General features: G+C 43.2%; 1 protein-coding gene across 1 annotated transcript in view; it reads right to left on the reverse strand.

Annotated features, from left to right (window-relative positions):
- PLEKHS1 (pleckstrin homology domain containing S1) overlaps nucleotides 1-16404 on the reverse strand; it is a 29347-nt gene continuing 12943 nt past the window's right edge. Inside the window, exons 7-12 of the mRNA XM_066621458.1 lie at nucleotides 16198-16302; nucleotides 13550-13623; nucleotides 10822-11019; nucleotides 8281-8382; nucleotides 1571-1706; nucleotides 1-69 (exon numbers count right to left, since the gene is read on the reverse strand). Coding sequence (XP_066477555.1) covers nucleotides 1-69; nucleotides 1571-1706; nucleotides 8281-8382; nucleotides 10822-11019; nucleotides 13550-13623; nucleotides 16198-16302 — 684 coding nt within the window. The remainder of the gene's footprint in view (nucleotides 70-1570; nucleotides 1707-8280; nucleotides 8383-10821; nucleotides 11020-13549; nucleotides 13624-16197; nucleotides 16303-16404) is intronic.

Raw genomic sequence — 16404 nt, forward strand, 5'->3', positions numbered from 1 at the left:
TTAGGAACAACTACATCCTTGAGCGTGCAAAATGTTTGAATCTGGGAGTCGACATACTGTTAATTTCACCTTTAGAAAAAGAGAAGGAATAATTATGGGCATTATCTTTCATAGCTTAAGACTTGCATCGTTTTGAGATATTTAGCACCTTTGTACAGCAAACACAAATTCTTACAACTTTTTTCCCCTCCAGTTTGTACCTAAGGTTTAAAATTTCTAATTCTGATACTGCAACCTGACAGACAATGTGAATTCTGTTGCCAATCAGTGTTATGAATTTAGGGCTGCAATCCTAACCACACTTTCCTGAGAGTAAGCCCCATTCAACAAAATAGGACTTACTTCTGAGTAGACCTGGTTAGGATTGTGCCCTTGATGGCACAAAAATTCTGCTGGAGACTGTGGTAAATCCAAGGGCAGTTAGACTTACGCTAAGTGGTTGTAACAAATTCTCTGCCAGCCTGTTCCATGAAGATCTTGCTACCACGGGCACTAACAGAACCAGCATATGCTGTCTTTTGGCTTTGGCAGAAATGTTTCTGTCAACCCAAATCAACCATTGACTTTTTCTCAGAAATGTTGCATTGTCTTTGCAATCTTTGATTGTTCTTAGAAGTCAGAATGTTCATTAGTATTCTATGACTGCCAGTTTTTTGTCTGCCTGTATTAAGGCATGTTAGGCTACGTAAGGAAAGTTGGTTAGTGAATAGGCTATAGCAGGGTCTCTCAAACTTTGAGGGAGCTTTACTCCCTCAGCAAGTTCTTGTGTTTTGCAGGAAGTGCTTTGCGCCCACTTCTACTGCAGGTTCCAAGCCTCGGGGAGTGCTGCAGAGGGCTGCACAGGGCTCCCTGCACCTCCTGCAGCCTGCTGCAGCCCTACATCATGCGAAGTAAGTCACAAGCACTCCGCCTCACCCCCCTTAGCGGAGTGATCCTGGGATTGCGTCGCTGCCTCCCTCCCCTTCCCCCACCCCTTAAAGGTATGGGGTAGTGTTACATGAACTGGTGGGTTGCCACCCACCAGTTTGAGAACCACTGGGCTATAGAAACACACAATTATTGTGCTTACTCAAAGGCATTTTCCTTTTATTTGTTTTTTACGTGTTCCTAAAGAATTAAAAAAAGATAATATGATTAAACTCCAGTACACCTCAGTCAAATTAAAACTTTGATTAAGGTAGGATAAGTTACAGTATGGGTGCAATCCTAACTAACTTTCCAGCACTGACCTAAGGGCAATGCAACTCTGAGATAAGGGAACAAACATTGCCTTACCCTGAGGAGACCTCCATGACTGCTCCCCAACTGCAGGATACAGCACATGTCACACTGGCACAGCTATGCCAGTGCTGGAAAGTTGGTTAGGATTGCACCCTATATCTATTAATATTATCACTTGTTACCCTCATTGGAAAGTACTAGCTGCCTGTTATATACCTTCATGTATATGGTCATGTGAGAGATTATAAGTGGTATAACATGAAATGGGCAGTGATATCTTTAAAACTACATACCTGGATACAACCTGAAATTACCTGCTTGGCACTTGAATTAAATTATTGGACCTTACCTCCTTTCTTGTGGATCTGCTTAGGAACAAAGAAATTTCATCTGTGCTTGTGACTTGCAGTTCATTCACAGCTACAATATGATCTCCCTGATGAAATATACATCCTAAGTGATGAAGGTCTTTCCACTGGGAGACACTGTGGTTGATTGGAGAAGTGACAACAAAAAACATGAATTGATCTAAGTTCGACTTTACTGCTGTAATCACATCATCTGATAGTTATGGGGCATCTGACAGCCTAGTAATCACTAATGCTGGAAGGTTAAGATGAATCTGAGAGCTAATCAGTCTATAATCCAGAAGCGTCATCAATTTAAAAAGATAGTTTCTAAATGGGAAGATCAAATCAAATTGTATTATTATAATTATTATGCTCTTTGGAACACCACTGCAGTTCACTATGGAAACTGAAATCATGTCTTGACAGCCAAAAAAAGGATTAAAATTACAAAGAATGCCTAATTTTGACCCAGCTATGAACCCAAGGACAGAATAATGAGTATCTGTGCTTGGCTGCCTTCTTATTTTAATACAGGTAGTTTGTCAGCATAAATACAGTGGAACCAATAACTAATCATCCATACTGAGAACAGTTCACAGTTCAAAATATTCACAGATTACAATTCAAAAACAGTTTCCTGTTCAAACTCCACAGTTCGAATTGACTGTGACCCCAAGATTTTTATTTATAAAAATCCTTATTGTTTTTTATTTCACTTTAGAATATTTTACCCAAAGTTTTGAAGAGTTTTCAGTGTTCCTGGACTGATGTCAGGTAATAATCTGACAATCTCTTGCTATCTTCAATTAGTCCTAGCCTAGTTGCCAGTAAACAGGGCTGGATTAAGCCAGGCTGTGGCCCTGAACTATGTCAAGCGTAAGAGACCTACCTTAGAATTTTACCAAAACAGAAAAGACAATGAAAATAGAAATATTAAGCCTTAAAATTTGGATATTTTCATAAGTGGAGATACAACAAAAACTCATTAAGCATAAATATCTTGCATGAACTCTATTTGCATTATGAAGTATTTTTCAATGGATGATGTAGAAACTTTTGTATTAGTGGCTCTTCATAATATGAGGTCCTAAACTGTAGTCTAATGCAGAAATAAGTTCCATTGAATAAGAAATAAGTTCTATTGAATTCAATGGGCCCTGTTTTCAGGTGTTTATAGGATTTTAGCCTTATTTAGCTTGTATATAAATTTAGCCCTGCTAGTGAGATTGGTAGGATATTTTTGGTTGCATGGGAGAAGAATCATGGAACTGGAGATAATTCCGTATGTTAGTCACTCCAATTGCACGCTTTGAAGCAAATACAGTTTGCTTCAATTAGAGATGGCAGAGAAATTAAATGAGTTCTTTGCATCTGTCTTCACGGCAGAAGACCTCGGGCAGATACTGCTGCCCAAACGACCCCTCCTGACCACGGAATTAAGTCAGATAGAGGTTAAAAGAGAAGATGTTTCAGACCTAGTTGATAAATTAAAGATCAATAAGTCACCGGGCCCTGATGGCATCTACCCAAGTGTTATTAAAGAATTGAAGAATGAAGTTGCTGATCTCTTGACTAAAGTATGCAACTTGTCCCTCAAAACAGCCATGGTGCCAGAGGATTTGAGGATAGCAAATCTTACACCAATTTTTAAAAAGGGAAGGAAGGGAGACCTGGGAAACAAGAGGCCAGTCAGCCTAACGTCTATTCCTTGTAAAATGGTGGAATGCCTCGTCAAAGATAGAATCTCGAAACACACAGACGAACAAGCCTTGCTGAGGGAGAATCAGCATGGCTTCTGTAAGAGTAAGTCTTGCCTCATGAACCTTTTAGAATTCTTTGAAAAAGGCATGTGGATGTGGGAGAACCCGTGGACGTTATATATCTGGACTTTCAGAAGCCATTTGACATGGTCCCTCACCAAAGGCTACTGAAAAAACTTCACAGTCAGGGAATTAGAGGACAGGTCCTCTCATGGATTGAGAACTGGTTGAAGACCAGGAAACAGAGAGTGGGTGTCAATGGGCAATTTTCACAATGGAGAAAGGTGAAAAATGGTGTGCCCCAAGGATCTGTCCTGGGACCAGTGCTCTTCAACCTCTTCATAAATGACCTGGAGACAGGGTTGGGCAGTGAGGTGGCTAAGTTTGCAGACGACACCAAACTTTTCTGAGTGGTGAAGATCAGAAGTGATTGTGAGGAGCTCCAGAAGGATCTCTCCAGACTGGCAGAATGGGCAGCAAAATGGCAAATGTGTTTCAATGTAAGTAAGTGTAAAGTCATGCATATTGGGGCAAAGAGTCAAAACCACATATAGGCTAATGGGTTCTGAGCTGTCTGAGACAGATCAGGAGAGAGATCTTGGGGTGGTGGTGGAAAGCTCGATGAAAGTGTCAACCCAATGTATGGTGGCAGTGAAGACCAATTCTATGCTTGGGATCATTAGAAAAGGTATTGAGAACAAAACAGCTAATATTATCATGCCGTTGTACAAATTGATGGTAAAGCCACACATGGAGTATTGCATCCAGTTCTGGTTGCCACATCTCAAAAAAGACATAGTGGAAATGGAAAAGGTGCAAAAGAGAGTGAATAAGATAATTACTGGGCTGGAGCACCTTCCTTATGAGGAAAGTCTACGGCGTTTGGGCCCCTTCAGCCTAGAAAAGAGACGCCTGAGGGGGGACATGATTTAGACATACAAAATTATGCAGGCGATGGACAGAGTGGATAGAGAGATGCTCTTTACACTCTCGCATAACACCAGAACCAGGGGACTTCCACTCAAATTGAATGTTGGGAGAGTTAGGACAGACAAAAGAAAATATTTCTTTACTCAGCATGTAAACTCATCCCTCAGACTCATTGAGACTACAATCCTATATACACTTTTGTGGTAGTAATTCTCATTGAACACAGTGGGACTTACTTCTGAGTAGACATTCATAGGCCTGTAATGTGAGAAGCAATTCCTCCTGTCACTGACAGGGCCATAAAAAGAGACATCTTGCACACAGTGCACAGCAAGGTAGTGAAGTACATCAAAGAGAAGCTGAGACTGGAGTCAGTCTTGCTACAGAGGAGTCCAGAGTGCACAAGTGAAGGCACAGCAGGACATAAGCTTTAGATACTGTTAATCTCCATGCAGCTTGTCCTTTTGGCCCTCCCCTCTTTTCCTCAGACACTGATATTGATATTCTAGGGAAACCACTGACTGCCATATCCATTGTTAATATTGCAATATTGCAAAATGTGGGAGTTCTCTAGTCCCTTAATCTCCAGTATTAAAAATTACACATTTTACATGTTCTGTCAAATTGATAGGCAGCAGGAAGTCAGTGCTCGCTTTTGTTAATGGCACCTCTCTAAAAGGATGCACCTTGCTTGTGGCATGTTATAACTGAAATGGTGGAGGGCCAATGGCATCTCAGAGGCGGAAAAGGTTTACACCTGGTGAGAGCAACTTGTGCTGGATGCTATCTTATCTGGAGGGAGCTGACACGCCCCCTTTATTTTCTTGGACTTGCGCCAGCTACTGTGCTGGCAAGGATCCAAGGAGACTCATTGGCAATCAAAAGGCTTACGGAGGGGTAAGAGAAAATATTTTCCCTTTCCTTTCCCAAATATCCCCCACCAATAGCATGTAGCACAGCCTGTTTTGGCACAGCTGCATGCTATATAATAGCAGGGGGAAACATAGGATTGGACTATAAGGAATGGTATGTAGCACAATCTCTCATTGCAGAAGATTTGACAGAGGACGGCCCTTTTTCAGTTCTATAGTACTATGCAAGTGTTGATTTTGATGTTAAGCCTGCCAGTCTAACGCCATTGTGTTGAGTTCTGCTGCTTTGTGATGAATAAAGGGAGTAAGCAACAGGATGAATTACCAAATGGTTGCCCTATATATCATCAAACTCTTGTTTGTTTTCATGGAACAAACTGTGGTAAAGTGTGACATCTTGTGGCTCACAAAGCTCCAGAGATTTTTTATCCCAGTTGTATTTTAAGACCTCCACCACAAACATGGCAATATCATCCCTTTGAATAATCCCTGAGAGATTGGGGGGGGGGGGGTGTCTAAAAATCCTTCCCTTTGCTAAACAAATATTGAGATGGTGACTTCCAGCTCTTGTGCAGCTTGAGCCCAAGCACTGGTTTTTGGAACAGGCTGTTTTCTGTTCTCTGGGAGAAAGCTGTGCCATGGACGTTTCATAAGCATCTTTTCAAGGAGTTGCATGTCCGGTTCTCCTGGCTGTTGCATTAGGATAGCAAGTTACTTTGCAATGTTGTACACCTGCCAGTCATGCTGAGCCATTGCTTGATTCATGTTATGTTCCTCTTTCTTTTCTAAACATGACCCCAAAGATGCTAGTAATCAATAACAACTTATGAAAAATACAACATATGTTACAGAATCCAAAAACATAGAGAATGTTAGGTGGATTCCTAAATGTCTGTTGGAACAAAGAGCTCTCAGCATGCCTTTCAGAAGGATACAAGGTAGGACACAGGTGGTCTTCACTGGGACCACAGAAGTCATCCTCAGTTGTGGTACCACTTATGCAAAAGCTGGTGTTGCATGGTGGCCAGGAGGCATCCTTGCCTTCGCATGAAGTTCCCAGGTGGCTGTCAAAGTACTTCTGCTCAGCCCCCCAGCTGCAATAGGAGGCTAATACTACTGACAGCACCAGTGGCGTAGCTAGGGGGTGCAGGGGGTAGCAGTTAAACCAGGCAACAAGCTTTAGGGGGGCAACAAGCTGAGCTTGACACTAGTGACCAAAATTGTGAAAATCTTGGTATGTATGAATAATACCATCATGTTATATAACATTGGAAATGTAATTTAATGCAGAATGCAATGAAACAAACTGCTTTGGAATATCTGTATTCTATCAAGAGTTATGGCCAATTAAGCAGGAAATGAAAGCACAATTGCCTTATGAAACAAAAAGTGGATTTACTTAACTCAAAACGGACCTATGAGACTGATTGTTCTGAGAGTCAGTGACATATTATCATGTTGTTGACATGTGGCAATGACATGTTGTTATGCTACAGCATGAAACCAATAAGGTGTTAATATGAGTCAGCTCTCATTTCCATGTACCATAATACAGTTACCCCTGCTAACTGGGTAAAAGGCATCTTTTCAGTTGGTGCCCCTCTTATATTTAGCAACGGGAGAATAACCATCCCTCTTCACCCCAGCACAGTGTCTTGAACCTATCAGGGTACACGTTTTATTAATTTGCAAGGGAGGGCACCAGGATGCATCTGGTGTGCTCCCTAGGGTATTTGGTGGGCCGCTGTGAGATACAGGAAGCTGAACTAGATGGGCCTATTGCCTGATCCAGTGGGGCTGTTCTTAATTAAGATCCAGTTGCCTGATCCAGTGGGGCTGTTTACTTAATTAATTTACAAAATTAATTTTGTCTGGGTGGGGTCTACAAATCTTCTTTGACCCCAGGTAGCAGATAGATGCCTTAGCTATGCCACTGACTGGGAGAAGGCAGCAGAGCAATTAGGTGGCAAGCTGCTGGAGGGAGGAGGTGGGTTCCTCCCAATTTTCACTTTAAGAAAGCCCAGGTGTGACATCACTTCCGGTTTTGACATCACTTCCGGGGCAACATTTTGAGCTTGGCACCAGGCTACACGATCATTAGCTATGCCACTGGACAGCACAATCCTCTGCATGTTTCCTTAGAAGCTTGTCTCATTGGGTTCAACTGGGCTTACAGTCAGGAAAGCGTGTATAGGATTGCAACTTTACTTATCTAACAAGGCTGTTGACAAAATTACATCAAAATAAAATGTGTGTAGCACAGTGATTTTCAACCTTTTTCATCTCATGGCACGCTGACAAGGCACTAAAATTGTCAAGGCACACCATCACCTTTCTGACAATTGACAAGGCACACCACGCTGACAGCAGGGGCTCACATCCCCCAGTGGCCCTACTAATAAATGATCCTGCCCCAAATTCCCATGGCATATCTGCAGACCATTCGTGGCATAGCAATGTGCCACACCACAGTGGTTGAAAATGGCTGGTGTAGCACTTTGCATGCTCAGAATCCTTACTATTAGTGCTACAGCCTAGCTCCTGGTGATTTTACACTGAGCAACCTGTCTCTTATAGATCATAACAGGAGAGACATTTATGAGTTCATAAGGGAAAAGGATTTTCTCCTGGCCTAGATCCAGACGGTATAGGCTTTATAGATAATGACCTGCACTGTACTTTGAGTTGAAACCAAAGGTGAATAGACAAAAACATGTTCTGCCTTATATGCACTTAACATGCATAGTAGTTTTGATTAAGGCTCTAATCAAAACAATTGAGTTTGATTAACTGACCATAGATTGTTTGGAACTGCTTTTTGTTAAGGGGCAGTCATGGCAATGACATCCAAGATAAAAATCTGGACATTTGAATCTTGCCTGGACATTTCTTCATTTGAAAGCATGTTAATGATTTTCAAACAATAATTTTGGTGTGTGTTTTTGTTTGCATTTACATTGTGATGAGACGCTTTTATTAGAGAGCTTCTAAATACTACCTTTATCGAGGTACTGTAAAATGCATTGATTATTTAGTTGCCTGCTTCATTAGAAGCAAGACAATTAATCAATAACAATAAAAAATACTTCAGTGTATGACTTTTTCAGTTGGGTGTATACAGACCAACTCAAAAATCAGAAGCTTTACCATATGTGCCCTGAAGCTTTTGTAAGTGTCAGGCTTTCGGTGAGATTTTCCTGGGGAAGGATAATATCTAATTCTTCCAGCTGGCAATCGTCTGTAACTTTACTGCAAGAGAGAAGAACATGGTATGAAATTAGGCCCATAATTCAAAGTAGCACAATGAAGGATGCTGTTGCTGGCATCGGGATATGTCCTGTATGTTCGCACAAAAGGGATGTTTCCTTCCCCCTGCCCCACTTTTCCTCTGCAGCCCCTGAAAATCTGCTTCTGGGAGGTGAAGAAGCAGATTTTCATGGGAATGGAAGGAGCTGTAGAGGGAAGAGGAATCAGCAACCCACCCACCACCATCACACACAGACGAACTTCATCAATTTGCACAAGGAGTCATTGGGATATGACAGCTTGCTTTCCTAAAGTTAGAAAAATAGAAAATAAGTGCCTTGCTCTAGTCTGTTGTAGCTATAGACCCATAGGGCACAATCCTACCCTGTGCCAAGAGGCTTGTATCCAGCACAGGATAGGGGCCAAAAGCGGCTCAGCCAGAGGCAAGGGGAAACTTTTCCCCTTACTCCTGGGTAAGGCGCCCTTGCGCCTATGGGTCTCCTCGGACTTGTGCCACCTCAAGAGGTGGCACAAGTTTGAGGAGAGTGGAGCAGCTTGAAGCCACTCTGTTCTCCCCGGGAACAGGGGTTGGGAACTAGCATAAGCGCTGGATCCCAGCCCCGTCTCCCGCTCGCCCACCCCCAGGGCCGCCCACTGTCCGCCCTTCTCGCCCAGGAATGCCTCCCAACCGCCTGTTCCCCGCCTGCCCCAGAGGCTTGCATAGGTCTTGTCGGACCAACGCCAGCCTCAGCAAGGAAGCAGGCACGGAGGCTTATATAAATCTCCACAGGCCGGTGCTCCTGTGAGTGCTGGCCCAGCTTCCTCCCAAGTCAAAGGTACTTGCGCCAGCCCATGGACGTTTCTGGATTGCGCCCATAGTCTATTTAGCAGATAGTGTATTCTTCTATCTGTACAACAGTTTACTACAATCTGTGGCTGCCATGTTTATTTTTGTAATTACAGAAACATCTATATCCTGCTTTTCAAAATATCATACAGTTTAGGCCTGAGGTTCCTGGGCCAGGCACCTATTGAGGGGGAATGTACTGGGGGGGGGGGAGAGAGAATGCAAATGAACCAGAGGGATACAATAAAGGTAGGGGGCATCCAGTAGTATGGTCGACAGCATAAGTTTCATTATCAGTGTGAAGGACCCTGCTGCATCATCACTGCAACACTGGTGCCTGAGTACCCAAAGCAGTTGATCATACAAATTCTGGTCAAAGTTCATTTAGGCTAAGCTCAAATTACGTCACAGCCCAATTCTCTGGTTGGGTGCCACTGGGTATTGGAAAAGTGCTGTTAAGCGGTTCTTTTACACCCAGAGAGTAAGCAGCGCTAGCAGGAAGGCCTGTGTCATCCTGTGGGTGCTGCATTCCACCCAATGGCTATTGGGGCAGGTTAGTGTTGCACTGGGAGGAAGGGAAATGGGGGGTGGTAATAATGAGGTGGGAAGGAGGCGTTTGGGGGCAGGGAGGGGGAAAAACAGACCCAGGAGGGGGCAGGGATAGCGGAACAGGTCTCCACCACATCCTACTCCTGCTCTGGGCCTGAAAGCCTTACAGGGGGGTAGTTGGTTTTGCTCCAGCTAAATAGCTGGCACAAATCTGGGTAGCCTCATTGAACAGAGTAAGGGAACATACATAGGGTAAGGCAGTGATTTTCATCCTTTTTTGTCTCATGGCACACTGACAAGGTACTAAATTTGTCAAGGCACACCATCAGTTTTTTTGACAATTGACAAGGCACACCATGCTGTTGGTGGGGAGCTCACATGCCCTAATTGCACTACTACTAAATGACCCTCCCCCAAGCTCCTGTGGCAAACCTGATTCACAGCACACAGCACACATGCAGACCACACACAGCACAGTGGTTGAAAATGGCTGGGGTAAGGAAACAAACCCCAAGGAGAACTGCCCCCTGCTAAAATCCAGTGCTGGATAGAGTGTTGTCCTAGTGGCTCCACTGCACCAGCATTGGATAGGATTGAGCCATCAATGGTATTTTGAAGTTCACAGAACATGTTTGTAGAGCAGTGTTTGTAGAGAACTGGACTCCTTTCCTATCACAAACTATTGTAGAAAAAAGAATGGAAGCAATTCATTTTCTTTGTACCTCTGCAAACAGCATTAGCTAATGTAACAAAATCCAACATATGCATTAGCGAATTCAATCAGGTCACATGGTGGGGAGATATCAGTTAAAAATTATTTCCTGGTTCACCTAATGGAACAACACTGTCCTTCCCAGACTTCTTATTAGCTGAAGATCTAACACTTACACATAAGCACATTGCATAAGTTAAAAAATGTTTCTCTTTAGCTCACGGGAATTTTATTATAAATACTGAAAAAACTAACGATATATGTAAACACACAATGAAAATCAACCTGTTATTACTGAAGAAAATATGGATAATCGCATCTGAAGCATCCTTACTCGAAAATTTTGGACAAGTGAACCACAGATAGATATGATAGCTTTGATGTTTTTTCTGGTTTGAAGGTCCTTGGTTGTGGTGTTGGTTTCAATGAGATGTCCTCTCCCACCTTTAGATTCACGTTCTTTTCTAGGTCTCCAGGAAAGGTCAGCAATCCATCACTTGTATGTGTAGATGGAATTTTTTCTGCATGCACACTAACAAATAATTATATTTCCATTAAAAAGAAATGCATCATTAATGAAAATCTTAGCTCTGGGCAAGCGATAGAAAATGGCCCAATCAATGCAATGGAGAGCAGGATTGGTGGCAGATCCCATCCTCAACCTCCTCATTCTGTAATTTAGATACTAAAGCATTTAGAATGTTTCCAGTCCAGGATCATAGGGTGGCTCAGTTCACACTGTTCCATGCCCAATCCCCTACTGAAAGGAACCAGAGCAGTACTAATATAGGTGATTTGGTCCACATAGCTTCTTGCCAAGATCTTAGAGGTGCTCCCAGGAAGAAGATACAGTTTCTGTGTCATAGCCAAGAAGCTAATTCAAACCTAAACTGAAAACCAGACTCTTAGGTTCCAATCCCATACACACTTTCCTGGAAGTAAGTCGAACTGAATGCAATAGGGCAGTGGTTTTCAACGTTTTTTGTGCCACGACCCCAATTTATAAAAAAAAGTATGAGAAACTGTCGCTCTCACCCCCCTCCCAGGACTCAATCCGCCCCATTGCCACCCACTCCCCTTCCTGTTACATCCTCCCAGCACTGTTTACTGTAACCGAATATTCTTATTAGAGAGAGCAAAGAAGGATACCATGAAGCCCGGCACAAGTGAAAGCTATTTTAGCACAGTTGCTAAGAACCTCAGCAGGACAGGGACACCATCTCCTGGTACCTGAAGTGGTACACCAGATGCCTCCCCCTTGACCTGGTGGTATTCTAGTCTAGTGGTCTTCAACCTTTTTCATTCCCATAATTTGCCATGACTCCACCACTGAGGCTTCACAACCCCATAGGGGTCCTGACCCCAAAGCTGAAGAACACTGCAATAGAACTTATTTCTTAAGGCTTGCATAGCATTGATTGTGATGTTACCTCTAGCCTCTGCTCCAAAACTGGAACAGAATTTGAACCATTATTTACATCTCTATTGAACTTGAGTGGTAACAGAACTCACAGCTGAATTACCGAAGCAAGAGAAAAGGTTCATGGTATCTCCCTAAGCAGCCCCACTAGTTTGAGTTGTCATGACAACATAAAGTATTCTCTCTGGGAAGAGTTGGAAGCAGCAGCGGCAGCAATGGCAAATAATGTGCTTGGAGCAGTGGCATACTGAAAATTACTCCTAGTTAAATTCTATGTTTGCTCTTGGCATGCACATGACTTGCCAAAGCTAATGTCACTTAAATATTAAGTAGCGTAGTCACTGGCGATCCTGGGCTCTGTGCCACCCAGGGTCAGGACCACAGGGGTTTAAAGGCCTTCCAGAGACCTCAGAAGGCCTTTGGAGGACAGGGAGGCAGCACATGGCCTTCCCGGCTCTCTGAAGGCCCCTCTCTGAAGATGGGGGCAGGGGATGGCAGGGAAGGCAAGGAAGGTCTGTCTGTCTGCCTACTAGACCAGTGGTTCCCAACCTGTGGTCTTGATAACCTCCAGTGTCTCACCAAGTGAGTGTTCTTCCAGGGACCACTGAAGTGTTGGCTGTGGCTGTAGGTAGTCCATTCTCTGCCCTCTGGTGGTTCAGCACTTGCTGAAGTGCCAGCTGTGGGTGGATCCATTGTCCACTCTTTCAGTAGTTTGTGGAGGAGTGCTCACTCCATGAGATGCTTCCCCATGGACCACCAGAGAGGCCAGAGAATGGATTCCCTGCAGCTGGCATTTCCAGTGTCTTGCCAAGCGCTCCCATATGGGCTACGAAATTGAATTGCATTTTTGTATGTGGTGGTGATGGAGGGGGTTGCATGTGGTCTACAACAATTCCAATGTTTGCCTCAGTGGTCCACGGGCTTCTAAATGTTGGGAACCACTGATACAGACAGACAGACAGACAGACAGACAGGAAATGGAAAAGGTGCAAAAGAGAGCGACTAAGATTATTACGGGGCTGGGGCACCTTCCTTATGAGGAAAGGCTGCAGTGTTTGGGCCTCTTCAGCCTACAAAAGAGACGCCTGATGGGGACATGATTGAGACATACAAAATTATGCAGGGGATGGACAGAGTGGATAGGGAGATGCTCTTTACACTCTCACATAATACCAGAACCAGGGGACATCCACTAAAATTGAGTGTTGGGCGGGTTAGGACAGACAAAAGAAAATATTTCTTTACTCAGCATGTGGTTGGTCTGTGGAACTCCTTGCCACAGGATGTGGTGATGGCGTCTAGCCTAGACGCCTTTAAAAGGGGATTGGACAAGTTTCTGGAGGAAAAATTCATTATGGGGTACAAGCCATGATGTGTATGCGTAACCTCCTGATTTTAGAAATGGGTTATGTCAGAATGCCAAATGCAAGGGAGGGCACCAGGATGAGTTCTCTTGTTATCTGGTGTGCTCCCTGGGGCATTTGGTGGGCCGCTGTGAGATACAGGAAGCTGGACTAGATGGGCCTATGGCCTGATCCAGTGGGGTTGTTCTTATGTTCTTATGTTCTTATGAACAGACAGGAGATGACAAAGTGGGTGAATAAGATAAGCATATGTGATTATGTGATGCTCATGTACTTACAAGTCTTTCATGGGCATGTATGTTTCTCCATCACTGTCACTGTCAATGTCTTTATGATCTAAGCCAGTGCGTGCCTGTGGAATGATAAATCAGCAAGAATATGATACAGCTATGATAGTAAAACTGCACACAACTTCTATGTCAACACACAAATACATGACTGACTTAAATTCCTGGATCCATTGAAGCTAGCACTTTCAAGCTAATCTTATTGAATTCATTTAATGTAATGTACAGTTATATATAGCACATTACATTCCAGTTTGTCTGGAAGAGTTGAGGTAAGTGGCCTTTCAGCATTTTGTCATTATAAAATTTTAAGATTCTATTCAGCACAAATCAAGCCAATTTGTCATACCCATAAGAAATTTGGCAAGGAGAATCTATCTTGTGAGTGGTTTAATCTGATCATATTTATGAAAACTGTCATGAAAAATGGTTCATTTAGAGCAATTTTTAAACTGTGCATTGGAAGGCGGGCATCCCATATTTGCAACCACTTTTTTTTTGCCTGTCAAAACATATTTTCCTCTATAGGCTAGAAAAACGTTAAAGCTCAGGACATAATGCAGTCAGTGGAACACCTAGAGAGGAACACAAGGCTGGAGGCTGATGGGCATTGGGGCACATGTCCATTTTATTATGAAATGACACACCAGTCAGCAAGAGAAAGGAGAAACTCTGTGTTTATGCTTATGTATAAGACTGACCTTTTCCACGTTTGCTCTGCACACACTGGCTGGCTTGGTGGCTGGGTCTGGATTTTTTATTGGCCAGGAAGGGACTGCAGGGAAGTAGTTCCCTCTCTGGTCAATTCTAAGAACTTTGTCTTTGCAAGGAGCTAATTGGCTGGGGGAGGAGCAACATATGCTGTGGTGCACTGTGGACACATGTGGTTACACTCCTTTCGCTCACAGGGAACACAGGAGACCTTCTGCTAAGACAGGGACCCTCAACTTGTCAGAAGATTTCAGAATTTAAACATTTTTGCCTCGTGAAAGTTTGATATTAAACTAAATGAGCTTCATTGTCCCCAAGCCTGCAAAGACAGGGGCAACTGTCAGTTGGGACAGACAGGTCAAGGGAATGTGTGGGTTTATGAAGCCAAAATTATAAACACAGTATCTATTTATTTTTTCACATATTTATACTGCCTTTCCTCCAAGGAGCTCAGGATGCTGTACATCAGGGGTGCTCACACTTTTTTGACTCGAGAGCTACTTTAAAACCCAGCAAGGCCCGGAAATCTACCAGAGTTTTTTTTACAATGTTCGCGCCATCATAACATATAACATTTATGTGTACAATGTATGTTGGTGTACCGTGAGCCCCACTGAGTATAACAGGACTTACTCCTGAGTAGACATGCCTAGGATTAGGCTGTGAGGCTGCAATCCTAGCCACACTTACCTGGGAGTAAGCCCCATTGAGTACAATGGGCCTTACTCCTGGCGTTTCCTCCCAGAAGCACCTGAAGGGGGGGGTCGGCACTCCGCGATCTACTCATTTTGCTTCACGATCTACCGGTAGATCGCGATCCACCTATTGAGCACCCCTGCTGTACATGGTACCTTCTCTTCTTTTGTTCTCAACTCTGTAAAGTAGGTGAGGCTGAGAGATAGTGACTGGCTCCTCAAGGTCACCCAGGAAGCTTCATGGCTGAGCAGAGATTTGAACCTGGATTTTTCAGGTCAAAGTCCAACTTCCAAACCACTTAATCATTGGCCCATGTTTACTACTTGCATGATGCATTTATAGATCATGTTTACTACCTGCATGGTGCATGAGGCAGGCGCCTTAAGTTACAATTTCTATGCTTTCTGGTAAATGAGTGGATTTGTAAGCACCTTAACTCTTCACCTAAACTTGATATTTTTTAATCAGTCAATTACACAGGCCAACACGCGTTTTGCTTCCTTAAATGTTACACCAATTCCTGGGTATATTTGGGGTGCTGATTGCAAAAATGGCATCTGTTTTGCCCTATCATGTCTAGTTTTGGAGACATGGCATAGCCTCATTAGTGAATGGTTCAAGCAGCTTCCTCATGAGGAAGCCTACACCATGGCTTCCTCATGAGGAAGCTGCTTGTATCATTCACTAATGGGGCTATACTATATCTCCAAAACTAGATAGGGCAAAACGGATGCTATTTTTGGAATCAGCACTCCAAATTCATATCAAACCACCATAAAGTTTGGGAAAAAATTTTCTGACCCTCAATTTTGTAGGCCTATGTTATTAAAAATACTTATATACTGCTTTTCAACAACAACAAAAACTTCACATAGCATATACTTTACAAGTTGTATGTTTTAAAAAGTTGTTTTTACTGTATGTAGATCAAATAGATATGGATACAGCTCTGCCTCAGTGAAACAGGGCAAGTTACCATGTCTCAATGGTACAGTACATGATTTGCGTGCAGGAGGTTCAAGGTTCAATCCCCAGCAGGCAAAGAATCTCAGGTAGCAGGTCTGGAAAAGACCTGCTTAGTTGCTTCTATCCAGAGCAAATAAACTGGGCTAGTACAAATGGTCTGACTCAGCACAAGGCATTTTAAACCAAGATCAAGAAATCTGCACACTGAAAAGTGATATAAAAATTAAACTATCGTGATCTAGGAGAAACCATGCTGTGTAGGTTACCTGGGCTAGAATACTTCGTGGAGAGGCATATAACTCCTCCTTTTTAGACTTTTCTTCTGACTGTTCTTCAGCAGGAACCAGGCAACGATTATTTGGTAGGCATCGCTAAAATAAAATGTTGACTAGTTTATAGAATCATTATACTTTGTTCAGTATGCTCTGAAAAGGATTGAAATGAGCAGTGCATGAAGGCCTGCTCCTTCTCAC

The sequence above is a fragment of the Tiliqua scincoides genome, chromosome 3 (genome assembly GCF_035046505.1).
Source record: "Tiliqua scincoides isolate rTilSci1 chromosome 3, rTilSci1.hap2, whole genome shotgun sequence".
Lineage (NCBI taxonomy): Eukaryota > Metazoa > Chordata > Lepidosauria > Squamata > Scincidae > Tiliqua > Tiliqua scincoides.